This window comes from Centrocercus urophasianus, unplaced genomic scaffold (assembly GCF_019232065.1).
Source record: "Centrocercus urophasianus isolate 14NV4802_14NV808 unplaced genomic scaffold, USGS_Curo_1.0 seq_16, whole genome shotgun sequence".
Lineage (NCBI taxonomy): Eukaryota > Metazoa > Chordata > Aves > Galliformes > Phasianidae > Centrocercus > Centrocercus urophasianus.
The window spans coordinates 15297742-15317030 of record NW_024884711.1 but is presented as its reverse complement, the minus strand read 5'-3'; the positions used below and the strand labels follow the sequence as shown (position 1 = coordinate 15317030).

At 39.0% G+C, this 19289-nt stretch overlaps 1 protein-coding gene across 1 annotated transcript in view; it reads left to right on the top strand.

The window, feature by feature from the left end:
- CREB5 (cAMP responsive element binding protein 5) overlaps window positions 1-19289 on the top strand; it is a 238651-nt gene that overhangs the window by 68806 nt on the left and 150556 nt on the right. Inside the window, exon 5 of the mRNA XM_042817066.1 lies at window positions 6255-6427. Coding sequence (XP_042673000.1) covers window positions 6255-6427 — 173 coding nt within the window. The remainder of the gene's footprint in view (window positions 1-6254; window positions 6428-19289) is intronic.

Here is a 19289-nt window from a genome sequence, read left to right as displayed (position 1 = left end):
TTCATTTCTTCTGGTAATTAGAGGGCACCACTGAATGTCTGTAATTAGATCATGTCACAAAAATTAAGATAAAAGACCAAAAATTCTAGATCCCCTGCATTTCGTTCATAATATCAGAGGACTCGGAGCATTTGTTTAAACCGGCCGTCAAAGTGGTGGATAGACAGGGAGGATTAACAAGACTCTGCAAGAAGTTCATATGCATTTTCCTCAGAAGGTGGAAGGAAGAGAGCAGAGGAGGTGACTGTGCACTTCAGGTACTGATGGGCAGAGGCAAAGTGGAAAGGCACATCAGAGGTCAGCTGCATTGCACTGACTTTGTGCAGGGCTGTCACTCGTGAGGCAATGGTCTGAAGGGGATTTGTAGTACTTACATGGGCCCTGTGGATTTCAAGGCATGGTGGTGACTGCCGCAGCCTTCAGATGGCTTGGCTTAGCACTTCATAGGCTGTCCTGCATCTTGTGCCATGCTTCTCAGCGTCACTGCATAGTTTGCTAGGGGTTAGTGGGCTGAGATAGTATTTGAATCACTTAGTGCATCTCAGAACGTCTTGCTGATAACATAACAGCTGTTACAAGAAAATAGGATAAAAAGAATGAAATGGTTGTTTATAAAGGTTTTTGTTTGTTTGTTTTTGTGCCTCTTTAGCAGCAACCATCATGTCTACATTAGAGAATAATTCATATTTTCTTAAAAGAAAAAATAAAGTTTCCCTGCATTTTTGAGTGTAGATATTTGGATAAAATTTTACAAAATTATCCACTGTGGCTTCAAAATACCAAAGAGCATTTTTAAAAAAGGACTTGGGCTGCCTGAGTCCATAGATGCTTTTAGAAATGTTATCTTTGTTGTCAGGAAATTCTAGCCACGGTGCTCTAAAGCAGTATGTGGGCAGTGTTTAAACTCTGGCCTGTGAACCGCTGGTGGTCGCAAAGCTGTGGTAAGTCATCTGCAGCTGCTCTGTGGAGTCATCTTGCCTTAATTACACAATTTATGATAAGAGTACGGAGTGGTCTGTGAGAAATTCAGCGGGTTGACAGAGGTCTCTGATCCAAAAAATTTAAATCCAGCGGCAGAGACTGATAAGTACAGATTCAAAGCTTTGTGATTTCAGGGAGAGCAATGTTTCCCTTTTTTCCCCATCTGCCTGTCATTACTTGTCACTTTTGAGTAAAGAGTTTAATTTCTCTTTAAATTTTTTACCCCTAAGGAGATCAGCCTGATAACATTTGACTGAGCAGTGCTCGGGGTTACTCTCAGTGCTCCTGCCCTCCGCATCCCTGCACCGAGGGGACAGCGAGCTGTACTCAGTGTGGGGGGAAGCAGCAGCCAAAAGAGACCTGGGGGCGGGGAAGAGTTCTGCGTATGTCATGCCTGCTTTATTTTTGTTTGTTTGTTTGTTTTAAATGTGCCATTTCTATCAGGTAGCTGCTGCGTATTTGCCTGCCTTTGGAGTGTTTTGAGAAGTAGATCCTTTGGCGTGTGTCACCCTCATTCAGTGACTTCGTGCCTCTCGCTAAGTGGGAAAGTTAAATGGATTTTAGTACTCTGTGATAAGATCTTCCAAGTGCTTTGTCCCTGTGCTTAGTGTTATTACACAGCGTTTTCCAATAGTTCTTTTCTGTGTCCTTTCCCTGCCTTAGTGCTTTTTCTCATTCAAGCCATACAGATGTTACAGTTTAAAAAAAGAATAAGTATTGCATTTCATTCTCCAGCAAACTTCCTCTCTTGCACAATGATCCTTCTTTTTTTTTAAATGTACATCTTCAAAATACATTTTTTCCCCCTCTCTATAATACTTTAACTGCATTAGTAACCTGAATTTTGTTCTACCTTGGTTTTTCATTTTTTTTAATTTTTTTCCTCCCAGATCCTCTGCTGTGTTTATTGGTGTTATGTGGGCAGTGTGCTTAGTTTTATACTTAGGATGGTTGGGATACTGCGTATTAGTAGCAAATGAAATAGTGAAATAGTTGTGATGAACTGGTGTGAGGATGTTTTCCATTCATATTGATTTGAATAATGAGAAAATTGTTTGGTGCTGTTTCTGAGAAGATTTGGTAACGTTTGCTTTGGGATTATCTTTCTCTTTTGTCAGGATAGAATTCATGAAGGATCATTAATTTTGACAAGAGTCTCTATGTGATTAAAATAATTTTGAAACAGGCTATTATTTCCCATATTCAGCCTATTTTCTTTATTACTAGGTCATAAATTTGGTTCTATTTCTCTTGAATTATTTAACAATATTTAAAGTTGCTGCTTGGGAAAGCAGAGGTAAATGATTTTTTCCAGAAAAAGGGGAAAAATGCTTTTGTCTTTATTTAGATCAATTGGATTATTTCTCTTTTTTTTCTGCAGCAAATACCTTCTGACTTAAGAATTTGTATAATATTCTAGAGAATGGGCTTTATGTATTATTGGTTTTAGGTCATGGATCTATTTATCAGAGAACTTTTAGAACAAACCTAAATGACTTCTCAGTTTGTATCAAAGTGGTATTTATAACTTCCATTAAACTTCATTAAGAAAGAATCATTAGAGAATATAAGGTAACTTCAGAAACTAGCTCTGATAAAAACACAACAAACAGTCTGAAACTCAGAATATTCCAGTGGATAGTAACAGGTTTTGTTTCCATTTTGTTAATCCTGTGCCTTCAGGAGATGGGGATGTGTGATTATGGGTGATGTTGTAAAATGGATGGATGTTTCTCTGGAAAAGATGGGGTTCAGCAGAAATGGTCACTGCCCAGAGCCATGGGGTGTATTTTTGCCTATGTCTACAGAGCCATCATTTCTGTGCTGCGCTTGCCAACAGGGCGTGTGTTCTTGTGGAGTGATGTGTAATTCTCTCCATGAGCACATGGAAGCATGACTTCAAGAAGTTTTTATCCTTAAAAAAAAAAAAAAAAAAGAAAAGAAAAAGAAAAATAGAGCATTGCCTATCCAAAGTTAAATGGTTGCATGTGGGAGAAAAATGCTTAAATGTTCTCTTGATTGAAGCTAAAAGGAGAAATACTCTCAAAGTGGTGAGAAGTTAAGCTGATGATGATCTATTCCTTTTCCTCTTGCAGTTGGAAAGGTTGAGAATGAATACAGCTAAACAGTTTGTGGATGTTTTTTTTTTTTTCTTCACATTATTTATTTTAACTTGAATGTTAAATACTGCTACAGAATATAGCATAGGCACACTGGCAAAGGCAGCATTTCTATAAGAGTTCTTTAGTGTCCTAATTCTAGTTTCTGCTCCAGAGGGAGTGGCTGGGAACTTTGGTACGGTGTGAAACTTAGTCCAAGAGGAAATAAATTCCCAGCTCCTGTTGTGAGTGGCCTGTTCCCTATATGAACACTTCAGGCCACTTGTAATAAAATGAAAAATAGTAGTAAGCCCATATGACCTCTTCTAGAACAGTTGTGAAGGCCTTTGAGAAAACTCCAAACGTCGTATTCTCTCTGAGTATGCACAGGCCTCAGTAGTGTTAAAAGCAGGAGGAAAGCTCTGTGTCACGACTCCTGTTGACAGCTCCTCCTCACTGGTGTGATGGGAGCTCCCCACCTTGTAGGAACTCATCTTAACCATCAGCTCAAGAGCTGGAAGAGAATGAAAAGGACAGTTAAGGTGACGAGTTATCCATGGATATCTGGTGGAAGAGTATGTAGAACTCCTTAAAAGTAGAAGCAGCCTTAAAAGTAGAAGCAGCAACTTTTTAACTATGATGGTCTCTGTTTCAGTCAACGCTGCTGAATTTTATCTTCTTTTATAAGAGCCAAAAGTCATGCCTGCACTACGACGTCTATATCCTCTCAGAACTCATGTGATGCAGAAGACTGTTTCAAGAATTTTGAAAGTCATCTGCATCACGTGTGCAATGGTTTGATGTGCTGGTGACATAGCGTCATTCTGTATGTTGCTATCCATGTGACCAAATCAGACAGGCTTAGGGTCAGAGCTGCTGTGTGTTATCTTCCTGCCATCTTTCAGAGTGTAGGCCTTGTCATTTAGGTATGAACTTGCTTGAACTCCTCTGCGAATTTACAAGCATCTCACCAATGTAAATTGTTCTGAGTTTGCCAAATCCCTCTCCTGTGAATGCAAGAGTCATGCGGAGTTTGACATTTTGTTAGGAAATCTTTGGCTTTCTTTTGGCAACTCTGTATATACTAAGTATAGTTCCTACCAACAACAGCACTTGCACTACGAAGAAGAATGGACATGTGAACACACCAATGAGCTTTTGCTTTGCTTTTTCTTCCAAAGTTCAGCCTACTTGCTGAAGAAATAGTGTATTGGAATTGGCTAAAATTTTGAGGTAGCAAGTGTTACAAGTGTATGCTTGTAAGCCAGCAATTATAATGTCTTATGTGCTATCAAAAGTTTTCATACCTTTGTAGCTCAAACCACTTACACTTTTAAGAGCTCTGAAATCATAGGCGAAACAGGTAAAAATAAGGAAAAGAAAATGGGAGCACTGAATCTAGGAACTGGGGAATGTGAAATTAAATCTTTAAATTCTGTCACTTTTGAATCCTGAAGTAGATGTGGCTGTGATTTATTTTGTTTGGGCATGTTTATTTGTTTGTTTGCTTTTGTTTTTGTTTCCCCCATCAGAAAACACAAATCCATTGGAGACATTTTTATAGGAATGTGCTAGGTCAAGGGGAAAACTTATTTTGGAAAAGATTCAATATATTGAAGTTTATTACTACCTGATGGTCATAATATATTACTGGGCTATGAAAAATCGTAGTTAAAGTCCTTGGTCTGAATTCCTCTTGCAATCCATGCTCCAAAGTGAATACTGGCTATTCTCCTGCTGGACCTGATTCATATTGTGTAAATTATTTACTAGAACAAGAGCTCAGATGGGTGAGTAATCTGGCTATATGGCTGTAGGCAGTCCCTCTGCTTTTTTATTTAAAATCAAACAGCCAATCCATCAATAAATCAACCTATCTATTTATCTAAAAATGAATTGGGAGATAGGAGGATGACAGCTGTGGACTTCCATGCGTAGACCCTTTATTTATTGTCTCCTTTTCCATGAAGAATGTCATTTAAAGGGCTTACTCTTGTTTCGGTTCAAAATCCAATCTTTTATTTAGCTATGGAATTCAATATATTGTTTATCTTGCTTGTCCCCCACATTTGAGCAGAGATTTGAGTTTCATTTTTCACCAGCTTTTTCTATCTCTATCTTGTGTTTTGTGTGTTTCCAAAATACACTGTTTTTCTGAATGAAATTTAACATTTGTTTTCAATCATGATTATTACAGTGGTCAAGAAGTGAGCCTTGGTGGCAGAGTGTGAGTGTAGAGATGTGTTGGGTTTTTTTTTCCTTATCCTCAGCCTTGCATTTGGTGGCAATGGAAAGTTTCTTTTCTTCTTGCTGCTAGAAGTCCACATGTTGATACCTGATAGGAAAAAAAAAAAGCCATTAATATTGCTGTATTTTTCATATGCGTACACTGTGGGTTATCTCTGGCTTGAGATTTTTGTTTGTTTTTAAATGCAGGCCAAATCAAACCCTGCGGTTTAGCAACAGTGTGTATTGTGTATGTAGGGATAATAAAAGACAAGTTTCATTCCAGTGTTCGTTCCTTAGTATCATCCTGTTCTCTTGTGGCTTGTTCACTTTGAAGATATGAATTATCTGTGATTTTTTTTTCCTAAGAACTTTTGAGGAGCTCAAAGCTACCTGAAGCAAAGGTTAGACATGTGAAAATACGGTGCTATTATTCTAGACCTTTGGAATATTATTGCTCTGCAAAATATATGTAGGCTATTAGAAATGGCTGTTTCATGATATACCGCACACTGCTTGTTACTTCAGGACTATAAAGCTTGATCTGCTTGTCAGTCTAAGCAGACCTAGTACACAGTAAACAACCCACACAGTAAATCAAAGTGCCATGCACTCACCACAGAAGTCATTTTCAAACAAAACATATATCACATTGAGTCAAAAGAATGTGTGTTAAATATCCCCATTATAAAACATAAGTCAAAATCACAGAAGAGTGATTAGTCAACTTGCAGGTATTTTTCCATTCATATTGCCCAGCAAAAGTAAATAGTTATTTTTCATTTCTTTATAGTTGTTTATTACAAAAAGATGTATTGATGTGGGATTTGCTAGGAGTCAATAACTTCACATATTGTTGATGCTTTCAGATTTCTAGTTGTTGCCTGGTAGGACTCACAGACAATATACATTTTTGTCTGCAATCTCCCTTTTTCCTTCCTTTCGCAGAATATCTCCATGCATAACGCAGTTGGAGGAGCAATGGCAGGACCTGGATCTCACCAGCTGACAAATACAAGGATGCCGAACCACGACACCAATGTTGTGATTCAACAAGCCATGCCATCTCCGCAGTCCAGTTCTGTCATCACACAAGCACCTTCCACAAATCGACAGATTGGGTAAGTCTGCTACCTTTCTTTTCATTTCTCCATTTTTCTGAATCCAGCATTTGCATGCAGTACAAGATGTTGTCTTATTGGTTTTGCACTTGATCCCGCCAGCATACAGCAAGAATCACTTCAGTATACATTCCTGTGGGAAAACAGCCATGACATGACATCTACTACAGACCCGTCACTTTGATTCAGCAGGGACAGAGCGCAGTACTTGTAGGAAAGTCCTACTTTCTCCTATGAAAAAAAAAAAAAAAAATCTGCTTACAGTCAAAGTTCCTGTTCCTATAACTGTTCTAAACAGGCAGATGCAGAATTTCAGAAGCTGATCATTCCACTTTTTTCAGCAGGAGTTCTGGGTATAGGTACTTGGTGTGTATGAAGAGGGCTACCAGGAAAAAAAACAAGTTCACTAGGATAAACAGAGTTTGGCACAAGACCTCTGAGCAGTTTGCAACTATGGATCTGAATTTATTCCCTCAGATTGACAGTATGGATGCTCACAGTACTGGCTTCAATGTCTATTTCCAGCTGACATGAAGTCTTCATAAATCATGATAACTCATTTTTAATTATACAGAAACTGCCCAGTTTGAGGGTGTTTTGGTTTTTTTTGTCACACAGTTCTACGAATTTAGACTTTTTTATGCATGAAAACATGTGGATACGAAGATAAATCAGTGGACTGAGAATGAAGCAGTGGTCTAGATTCATTAACTGTCATTTGTAACTTGGTCACATCCATTATATGATAAGTGCAAAAGCAGTCTCCATCCCCAGTCATTGTCTAAATAATTGATGAGCAACTTGCTGTTTCTTTGGAGTAAGGCTGACAAATGAAATCCTGGCATTGAAATCTCAAAGTCCAGTTATTCTTTAGTTTTCTTTCAAGATTCTCTGTGTCTGGTGCAGAAGATTGATTTCAGGCTTTTCATTTCTCAGTGTCCCGGTGGCAGGGATGGGCTGTGGTGCTGACTGCTCCAGAAGTGTTACACACAACAACATTCCCATCCACAGTTCCAGCTTGCCAGTACTCTTGGCAAGGCTCCTTTACTTCCCCTTTTCCTATTGTTTCAGGATTTAGTTATTAATACAGAAATCAGCTAATATCGGTGTAGTAAAAATATCTGATAGTTGTGCCTTCATAAGTGTTATGCATCAACAAAACACCATGTTCACTGCAATAGTTTCACTTGTGAAACCATAAGTTTTTATCTTACGCGTGTCCCGCTCTGTTTGAAGATGGGCTGACAGAAGGGAGAAGTAAGGAAAGTTTATTTTCCAGTGTTAGAAAGAAAAACAGCTAATTCCATTATCTGGTTAAGGTTGATAAAGCTGTTGTTCTAATTGTGAATTAATAGGTCTAGTGGTAATAATGATCCTAATTAAAAACAAAAACAAGAATAAAACCCAACCAATTTTTAATACTCAGTAATGAGGTGTTTTATATGAGATTTTGTTTGGCTTCCAAACAGTTGTTTCTATATAATGAGGAAAAAAACTGCATGTGGTTTTGCAAGACCCTGCCAGTCAGGTTTTCGGATTGCATTGTTTCAGGGCCATGGTGATTAGAATCTCCAAAGTTGGAAGGATTGAGGATAAAAAGGTCTGTTTCCTAGTCACTGGTGAGTGTCTTGTTTGGGAAACTTTTGTCATGACATATCTTAATTCTCCATGTGACTGATTCCCACAAATGTTTCCAAACTCTGAGTCTAAAGCTGCTCTGTTAGGAGGCAGTTGTCAGTGTTTAGTCTCTGTGTGAGCTGGTGTGTGAATGAGAGTTATGGTATGACCTCCAGCACACTCCCTTCCCCATTCTTGCCTCTTCCTAGGAGGCTTTTTTTTTTTTTTTTTTAGTGGTGTGTCCTAGGAGATAATTGCTGCATTTTGGACTTCATCTACTTGCCAAATTGTTGAGCATCCCTGTTTGCCCTCTTTTCCTTCAGTCTTTTCCCTGTGGTGTCTGCTATATTTGCTGAAAGAACGTATCTTGTCATTTCCATTTATCTTCATCTTATCCTTCTAAATATGCTAAGAATTATATCCAAGAATCATTGCGGGGAATAAGGGCTTGACAGTGGTTCCAGTATTAGGCAATTGAAGATAAATCCAGATGGATTCAGAAAATGTTTATGAGTTCTGCAAAGTTCGATGGTTTTAGTTTGATCGTCTTTTCTTTTTTTGTTGTTTTTTAACAAGCCTAAATTCTGAGGTGCTCAAGTAAGTGGTTTTGGGTTGGGCTCTCCCTCCTTTTTAAGACATCTGAAGTTGCCCCAAAGGGTAGATGAGTCTTTACCATGGAGAATTGTGCCAGGGAATGGCCTTTTTAATGAGCAGTAAAAACAGCAGAGAGCAACTGGAGCACTGAGTTCTGTAAGAGCAGGATCAAGCCCTAAAGGTTATATAGAACCATCTTGTAGCAATATTCTGATTTTTATCACAACCACAAATATTTTAGTGTCAGACTACGGCCAAGCCACCTGCAAATGTTTGTGATGGCCTTACTCCAATGAAAACAGGGAACAGCAATGAAAGTCTTCATTGAGACCTTGCTCATAGACTGTGCTCCAGTAACAAAGAATGGAACCCACCTGTGCCCCCACACAACTTGTTTCATGGGGGAGGAGTTGGGTGAGTTTGCAGCAGCTGAAGTTCCTGAGGGATGTCATTTCCCCTTCCTTTCTCCTCCCTCTGTTTCTCTCCATACCTCTCTTTTTCCTGTCTTCTACTCTGCCTCTGAGGGATTGCCTATAAATGAGATATTGACACAAGGCATGGGAAAACATGACAGAATGAGTGCTGCTGGGCAAGCCTTACTGGCACAGTGCATATACACACATTGTTTCAGGTATTAAACTTCAGCTACTACTGAGCAGGCATCCAGCCAGATTAATCAGAGAAAGGGAAGAGCATGAAGAGTAATAACTTAAAAAATGAGGCAGGGTTCAGCCTCACTTTCCTCTCGCCATGTACCTTATGGAGAGCAAGCAGCAACATTACTGTTGCAGCAAACTGGTGGATAGCCATAAAGGTCTGAGATAGCATTTACACAGCGAGGCAGCCTCCTGGCTACCCCTCCTCCCTCCCCCACCAAATTTTTAGCATGTGGGAGGAATGCTGCAACTAGTAACTACTTGTGCTGATGAAAAATCAGTTGAGGAACACTTTGCAGTGAAGGGTGTCTCTGGCTGATTAATAGCACATCATTTGGAGATAAGATACGTGGAGGAAAAGCAGTAAGGCAAATGGAGGAAGGAGAGAAAAAATGATATGAGACATGCATTTGTCGAAAGTATAGAAAGGTAAGCCGAATGGGCTGAAGATACCGGACTCTGAATTAGTGTGTATGATAGCTATGTTCATCTCTTTAAAAAAAGCAAATTCATTATTTTCAGTGACAAAGCATTCAGCAATGGATCTGAAAACTATGGTTAGACAAATTAGCCAGTGCAGCACTCTAATTGTTTTACTTGAGCGTACTTTTTGCTAGCCAAGTTGTCTTGTAAACCTGTGAGGGCTTTCTAGCTGTTGCAGCCTAATAGATCCACTTCACTGGAGAAAGTAAACTTGCTGCTGTTTTTCAAGTTAGTAGCAGACATAACTAGTAATTGTTCCAACTTGAAACACATTGATACAGTTCTATAGCTAAAAGGAAACGCAGGAGGATTCATGGTTGTCGCAGATCCAGAAAGTTGTTAACACTGTACTTAAGGCAGAGGGAGATGCGAGTCCAGCTTCAATGAGCTCAGACTCCAAAGTGGACATAGAGCATTAACCATGTGATGCAGATTATCTTTTTTCAAAGTGGTGCAGAGCATTTTAATGAAGATAAGATGGTCTTTTGGCACAGCATAAGAAGGAAAAAATTGCAACCACATTTGATGAAATGCAAGCAGGTAGGAGAAGGCAACAGGAGGAACCTCGGAGATGCCTTTGGTTCCTTTATGTACTAAGAATATGGTACCAATAGGAGGGCAGCCTTTTAGTTCTGTGTGCAGCACGGATTTTAACACCTATGCATTTCCTTCTTGTTCCTCTCCTCTGTCACGCTGCTGTACATCTCTCTTTGTTTCCAGTTTATAATCCCAGGAAGCCTTGGATAAATGCCTCTGTTCCAATTCATGTATATGGAGATACCATAGTACGTTGTGAGATGAGAAGGAAATGGGAGAGATGAAGTACTAAGTGTTCTCTTGACTATTAGATCAAGTCCATTCTGTAGCCTTGGTTGTGAAAGTTGTAAGAACAGCCAGCAGATCAGTAAAAGGGGAGGAAAAGGAAAAAGTGGGAAAAGGAAAGCATCTAACAGTGTTATTCTGTCCAAGAATATATATATTTTTGTCTTTGTACTGGAGGTTGGAGCTATATTCCCCATTTAAATGCTTCTGCATTTTTTTTAATTGTTTATTAGTTTTTTGTTTATTGCTTATTATTTTATAAAAGCCTATTGTTTATGCCAATAGATTTTTTAAAAATCGTTCTTTTTACTACACTGGCCTCAGCCAACCTTACCATAGAATCCTATCATGCTACATGTGCACAACAGCCAGAAAACTGTGAACCCCAGGGTACGTTTCCTATGAAGCTATTACAAGTGAGCCATTCGCAGAAACAAATTGTCTCCTACCTGATGGCTAGTCAACAATGATGTGAGAGAAAACACCTGGGAGATAGATCCCTTTGAGCTATTTCTTCCCTTTTGGCTAGCTGCTGCCCAGGGCCACGTGTTTACCTGCATGCTTAGCTATGCTGGTCTGTGTGTGACACTGGGAAGCTCTGTTTGCTTCTTCTCAGCCTCCCCTGCTGTGTACATAGACATGTTCAGGAGCTGCTGACTCAATCTCTCCTGACACTGCTGAGTCAGGAGGAAAAAAAAAAAAAACAGCATCAGTGTTTCAAACACAGCACAAAGGGGTGATTGTTAATGATGTCTCCTATATCCCAAAGTGCATTCTCCTATACAAAACCATGGCACCTCCCAAAAACTTTCTTGCTGTAAGGACTGGGGAGAAGTTGGAAGTACTGACATATATCCAGATGACTTTCAGGGGACTGAAAGGAAGATCATTAGCTATGTAATAAATAGCCTGTCAGCCAGGAATGGAGGCAGTTTAGTGTGCTTCTTATTCAACTTTTGAAGTCAACTCTTATCCTGAGAATTACATGCTAGTTATACATATTGGTTAAATCTATTAATGCATGAGGTGTGGCGTGCCCTGTGCTTTCTGTTTAACAAAAGTCTTAAGCTGATTAGAAATATTACCTATTCATAACAACAGTAAAAACTGTGTCAAAGATATTGTGTGACTTCCTGTCCGCTGATGCTTTGTATTATCATCTTTTGCTGTGAAGAGGAAGTAGACATCTCTCTCTTGTGATGGTTGTTTCAGACAGGTGGTGATGCCACATTATAGAGAATTTCTATATTATTGTTTTCTAAGAAATGGATCATGAAAATTTGACCAACCCAAGAACCATAGGAGAGCAAAGTCAGAATAGGTGACTGCGTAACTGTGACTGAACAGAAATAAGAAGCTTTCACAGGCACAGATTGACTCTTGTATCAGAGTAAATCACAGAATCATCGAATGGCTTAGGTTGGAAAGGACCTTAAAAATCATCCAGTTCCAACTTTCTGCTGTGGGCAGGGCTGCCACTCACCTCGAGCTGCCCAGGGCCCCATCCAACCTGGCCTTAAGTGCTTCCAGGGTTGGGGCACCACAGCTTTCTGGGCAGCTGTGCCAATGCCTCACTACCCTCTGTAAAGAATTTTTTCCTAACATCTAACCTAAACCTCCTCTCTTTCAGTTTGAAGCCATTACACCTTGATCTATCACTGTCAGACCATGTGAAAAGGCACTTCCACCCTTAATTATAAGCTCCCTTCAAGTACAAGAAAGCAGCAATGAGATCTCTACTGCTCCACTCCAAGCTAAACATACCCAGGTCCCTCAGTGATTCTTCACTGGAGAGGAATTCCCTCAAGATAGGACTTCAAAATAGGACTTAAATATGATATACAGAGAATATCATTTCGTAGTTTTAGTGGTTAGTATCTCTTTTGTATGTACCTCCAGTGTATATATATATATATATATATATTATACACAGTGTATAAATCTTCTTTAAAGGCGTCCTCAAAATTTATAGTCAGATATTCTGATTTATATGGCTCTTTGAACTGAAACAGATGTAAAATCATTTTGGGATAGAAGAGGATCTCAGAGTTGCAGTGGGTTTGATGCAACAGATCAAGCTTTCCTAGACCAGAAATGATCATTAGAGTTCTGCACAGCCGAATCACATAGCTCTGTTCTTCATCACAAGTTTGCACTTAATCTTCCCTGATGCGTGGTTCTAGTGTGTGTTTTATCCAAGTGTCAGCATGTTTGACAGGTAACTAAGCTGCAATAAAACACTAACTAAAACAATGCAGACCTTGTTAGGTGTAAGGTTTTATTTTCTTTTTATTAAGAGAATAATGTTCAAGTTCCAGAGAAAAAAACTTCTTTAGAGATGCTCCATCATGCCATGTCACTTCAGCGAAGGGCTTAAATGTTTGGTGAGGGTGGCAAAATGACTGTGAGTGACTAAAAAGTGAAGCACTTTATGTGCAAACGACTATGATAAATGTCATTGCTCACTAACAGGTGATAGCTGTGTTTGTTTCAAAAAGGGAATTGGTATCGTTGTGGTAAACCTCAATTTTAAATGCTTTGTCTTCTCTGTGTATTTTTTGGTATTCTTTCAAAGGGATGTAAAACAGTGAGAAATAGTGTTAATGATTTATTATTTTTTTTTCTTTTTGAAGCTGGAAGTTCACTGAAAAGCAATGGCAAGTGCTTGTGAACAAACACAGAAACTGTTAAACTATGCGTGTAGACGATTTTACTATCTGTGAAAGTAGACCTCCCTGTTAATTGATGAGTTGAGTTTAGAAATCAATGGTATGGTATATATTTTGAGCAGTGTTTTGTAACAGACTGCCCACATCAGCAAAGTGGAAGTGGTGATTAGGTAGAAGCAGCAGGTAGACTGAGAAGTGTTCACTTTGAGTGCAGGAAAAGTGTTCCTTGGAATAGGAAATAAACTAGAGAACGTGCTTTAGAAACATTTACTGTTATGAGCATCTGTATTCTGCCAACAGAGACCTTTATTCTGAGCTCATATAAATGAAGTGGAATTTTGCCAGTAAAAAAGAGGGAGTTGTGTTAGACCAGTTGTAAGATCCAGGTCCTAATTGGTTTATGAAACGAAGGGGGCAATCTTTGAGCTATTACCGGCTTCCTCTGCTGTAAGTGAAGTGAATCCCAGCTGTTCTGATAGGGTCCATAAAAACTTGGCAGGATAATAAATGTTTTTAGTGGACAGTCCTCAAATGATCAGAATCCAAATCTCTAGCTTATTTGACAGTCTTTATAGAATTGCATATACTTCCTGGGGAATTCTGATTTATATTTATAGCACTTTTATCTAATTCATTAACCACAGCATCTAGGCTGACCAGTGCTGTAAACATTAAGACACTGAGTAACATTCATGGCTTCAACTACAAATTGAAGCACAGTGTGTACGTATCACAGATATATGAAGAAGATTGTGCATGTTGTTTCTTTTCTCCCTTCCCTTGCTCTTATTTTTTCCACTTCGTATCCTCATCTTTTTTTTTTTATTTTTTGAGATCACACAAAAAAAAAAAGCACAGCATGAAATGGTTCTAGATACATTTTTTTTTTTTCCTCTAATGTTTCTAATCTTATAATTTTATGCAAATGCTAACTTTCAGGCTTTGTAAATTTTCTTCAAAAAACTCGCAGTTTTCTGGAGCTGGTTGGATATGTCAATCCTGACTTCTCAGTAGAGCTGTTGTTCTGAACCATTTGTTCAGCTCCTGGGGGGGTAGAGTATGTTTATTTACATCTAAGAGTCAAACATACCACTCCCTGAAGATGCCAGGCACAGGCTCAAGTCCAAGCTGTTGTTTTTGAAATTGTTGTATGTATTGAGGAATTCACCATTTTCCAGGAAGGCCATTCAGTGGTTGTTTAGAAATCTGTACTACTTCTTGCCTCTGCTGGTGTTAAATATTTTTGCTTAGCGGCTGGATGTCTTTAAATATATATACCTTTAATTAATCCCAGAAATGTCTAATTTTCCAGGCTAAGATAAAATGATTCCACTTTTAAAAGTAAGATGACTTAAAAATTACACAGATAGCATCTTGAGAAGTTTCTTAAAGAATGAAGAGTTGGGTTTCTGTGTTGGCTGGCCTTGGAACTTACGAGTGTCCGTTTTCATATCTGTGTTTCTACAACATACTGAGTGAAGTTTCTCTCTGCGTGTCAGTCCTTACATGCCAGATGTTGCTTTTACATTTTAGACTTCTGTCTCTAGTGTCTAGAAAGCTGCCATGCCACTGCACTTCAGGTGCAAGGTGATGTCTCTGATGCCTCTGGTATTAAAAGAATGCAGCCAGGAAGAAGGAGAATATCTATCTCTATCTTCTGACAGGTGGTTTCTCATGCCATATGTTCGTGTCCTGTAACATGCTGTAAGGTTGTTCATGTATTGCATAGGAAGAGAGATGAACAGATCTGAATGGTGCTGTCATGGAGCACCTGGACAGAGCTGCTCAGGGAAAGCTTCCCTGACGTGCTCATGGGCGATGCTTGTGTTCTCACTAAGTGTTTTTGCACTACTGCTGGCAACTGCAGCCGGAGACGTGAGCAGCTGACTGTTCCTGAAGGACACTCTTTTTAGATAAGCTGGACTTCATTAATTCATTATCACTGCAAGTTGTTGATGCAACTTCTTAGGGTGGCAGAAATAATTAAGCATTCTGAAAGTGACAAAAAAATACAAAATACAAAAGATACAAAAAGTATCAATAGTCTTCAAGTATTCAGTCAAACAAGAAACTCGGTTAAAATCAGCAGGCTGTAATGGATGGCTGACTCTGGATGAGTTACTGATTCGAAGAAATGAGCTGGAACTGATAAATAAGACCAATTTTGAACCAATTTCCTATAATTTCTCTCACATAATACTCTCAATTTTTGCTTATTTCAAGTGGTTCCATTTGCCAGAGGTTACATGGCACAGGTATTAAACTAAGTCTGTACTGAAGATACATGATTTGAACATGTGAAATCAGAGCTGGTTATTGTGTCCAACAAAAGGAAGAGTCTTGTGGAAAACTTTACAATTTCCTCTTTAGTCTTGTTTAATTTCTTTTTTCCCTGCAGTCCATTCCAGGCCCACAGAGAAAGGAGACCTAGAACGCCTTTGAGTTGTTTGTGACCTGTGGGAAGTAAAATATGAAGCTGAATAATATTTTTAATGTGAATTAGTGAAAAAAAACTGGAAGAATGCATTCACTGAGTTCCCTTTATGCCATACTAATTTGATGTGGAGAAAGATAGGGATTCTGGGCTCTGCAACAGGGAAGAATCCATTCTTGCTTCCAAATTTTCCCCTGGCTTCTATATAGTTCTGTTGTTCCAACAAGAAAGTTGTGACTCAAAGAATTTATTCTAAATCTGTATAAAACACAATTAGCAATGTTCATTCCAGAAGCCATCAAGTGAAAATATATTTCTCCATGGGGAAAGCTGGGGTCCCTTCCAGTCTGATCTTTTTCTGTATACAACCTAGGGGTGTGGATGTTCTGCTGCATGTTAATGTAATATCAAGGGTTGTGGGCCCTTAACTCCTATAAAGCAGATGTTAGAAGAAATACTCAATCAAAGCAGAACTCATGAATGTAGAGAGAAGCAAAAAATTGTTATACAAAATAAAACAAGTTGGGAGCAAAAAAATAAAAGCATATATATATATATATATATATATATATAAAACCTCAAAGGAAAAAAGTCAATTTTTGATTTGAAAGAAATATCCATGGAATACTCAGTGTTCCTTATGACCAAGTTGGGAAGTTGCTAAGATGTGTCCTTGATGACAGTATAAATGACTCCAAGCCAGAAAAACTATGTTGACAATAAAAACTTCCTGCTCAGTGTACGTTTCCTTCTTGCTCCTTCTGCTTGTTCATTATTTGAACAGAAAAATGGAGACGCCCCTGCCATGTTTACAGGCCCTGCCTTGTTATTTGTATGATGTACAGAGAGTTGAAAGCTGAATAGCCATCACTGTATATTGGAAAAACCTGGAACTAATTAGGGGACCTCATTTGTTAGTGCTTGTGTGTTCAATGGTGGAAATAACTGGAGAGAACAGTTCCACCAATGAAGAGGAGTGCTTAGTAATGGAACTATAGAAAAATGAAAAAAAGCAGCAAGAGTTTTGGGGCATTGGCATGAAAAATATTAACTTGATGAAATGTATTACATTGGTTTGTAAGGTTTTTTTCTTTTGTGTGTGTATGTGTGTTTTAGTGGGGATAAGACAATTCAATTTGTCTGAAATAGATAACGGCTTGTAATGTTTTTACTTGTTAATGATTTACTTTCTTGGCTGAAACTTATGAATTGCAATGAAAGTTTCAGTTAAGCAATTTTCAGTATTGGGCTATATCATTGTATTTGTGTGTCTACTTTGGTCCTTTCTGTGACATTTTCTTCAAGGAATTATGAGAACTATGTATCCTTTTCATGCTACTTTTTCAAATCCATGCTGTGCATTCGAAAACCAAGAAAGCAAGCTAGTCAAGCAAAGGGGCTTTTTTGCTACTCCTTTTCTCCCTACAGTTCTTCTGAGCTCTCTGCTTAATGCTGAATTTTAGTAAAGCTGCTCCCACAAGTTGTGATAGGTTTTTGTTTACATGTTGTGTCACAGTTCAAGAACATAAAGTCCTGTTGTATACTGCCTTCCTTACTGTTACTAAGATGCATTGTAGTTGTCTGGGTGGGAAGCAATAGTAATGTCACTTCACTTCAGAAAGGCATAGTTGGTGAGTAAATGAGAAGTCATTGTCATTAATGCAACCCTATGTATTGTGTAAAAAAACAAACAAACAACAACAACAACAAATGAAACAATCAAACCCAACAATCTGCAATCAGGTGAAGATCAGTCTTGGAAGATTTCAGGTCTTGTTGTAGTTTCTGTTCGCAGTTCCTTCTGTGTCCTGTACCATGTCCTGGATACGTTTTTTTTTGGCTGACATTTGATGTGACAGCATAAGGCATTTGTGTGTATGTGCACATGCTCCTGCAAGTTTTCTAAGATACGAGAGCACTTAAGGTTGTTCCTAGATGCTCATCCTCTCCAGTCCTCTGGTTTTGCAGAGTTTCAAGGGAAGGTGATTTTTTAGTAGAAGTTGTGACACTTCCAATTCAGTGGTGGCTCCAGGGTTCAGGCTTGTAGCCTCAAAATAAACTAGACTAAAGGGTCGTTACTGTCAAGAATAAAGCCATATATTGTAACTGAGAGTAATCAGTTTGGAACGCATTTGCAGATTCTTTGTATTAGCTTTATCAAGTTGGGCCATCAGAGAGCAGATAGACAGGTAAGACTGAAAGACCTCTGAACCCAATTAAAATTGTACCACAAAGAAATCAAATTCATGTGGTTTACATTTCGGAAAGTTACATTTGGTGGGCTGTACTTACTTTTATTCTGTAACCTAATGCAGACCATGCAAACATTTGAAACGCTTTTAACAGTTAAACCAGCTCAAATAACACAGAACCAGAGCAGCAATAAAGAATGAATTAAGACTGATTGCAACTACAGCCAATTTTTTTTTTCTGCTTAAAGAAATATAAATGAATGATATATTTAAAAACATTATATATAATAATTTTGTCTTCAGGTTTTAGCACTGCAATAGCCATTCTCTTATCTTTCAAAGCAAATGTTTTGTTTGAAAAGCAATTCTAAACCCACAGGCTTTTATTTGCGGTGTAAGAGTAAGTCTGGATGTACAGTGGAACCACTGCTATTCCCACTGATGTACATAGTTTGGGGATTGGTCATACTGCTCTGAGATAATTCTGAGGAGCCGACATTTAAGATACTTGGCAAAGCAAGGCCATGAGTATGCGAGGATAAGAAAATAGGTGTTTTATTTGCAGTCCCTTCTGTGAAAACCAGTAGACATGTTCATTCACGAACACTCTCCGCTCGCTGACATTAGATAGACGTTATGTATGGAGCAAGCCTTCAGCTGGTGCAGTCTGGTATGTGTTTAGTTCCTCTGTTTTCTGAACAAAGAGTCCTGAAGCCTTCAGAATATTGGGCTGGAGGTGCCAGTGCCAAGTGTGCCTAAACACTCCTTCTAAATTCAGGAGAATGATACTTTGCATCCATGGGGAAGAAAATGGCTGGCTTAGTTAGCACTCAGACCATTCAGTAGATCAGTCTTCTCATTGTTTCCATCATAACAACAATTTTCCAGGACATTGGGAGGTCTTCCTGGCATTGGGGAAGGCGATCAAGCCAACAGCTGTTGTCTGTGTTGCATTCTGTCCTAGCGGAAGAACTTCCTAGGGCCCCAACTCTTTCCTTGCATCTCCAAGACGCTGAAAAGCAAATCCCATGCCATTCTGCTTTTTTGGCACAGTGCCACCTGGCTATCAGCAGCTGAGCCCAGCTTCCTGGCTCCATCCTACAACTGCTATCCTGAGTGGATACAGCTTGTTTTCCCCAGCAGCTGTCCTGATGTGTCCATGCAGCAGCTTTCCTCACTGTTTCTAGTGCAGAGCTGGCCGCTCTGTCATCTTTGCAGTCCCTCTTTCCCAACAGATTTTAGGGCTGATGTGGTGGAGAGCATGTTCTGGCATGGGGCTCTCACCTGGCCTCACTGAACCCCTATGGCTGTGTATCATTGAGATTATTTTTGTGGCTGCTCTTCTTTCCATGGGACATGGAATTCAATTAGCATTCAGGAGGGCTCTCCCCCTCT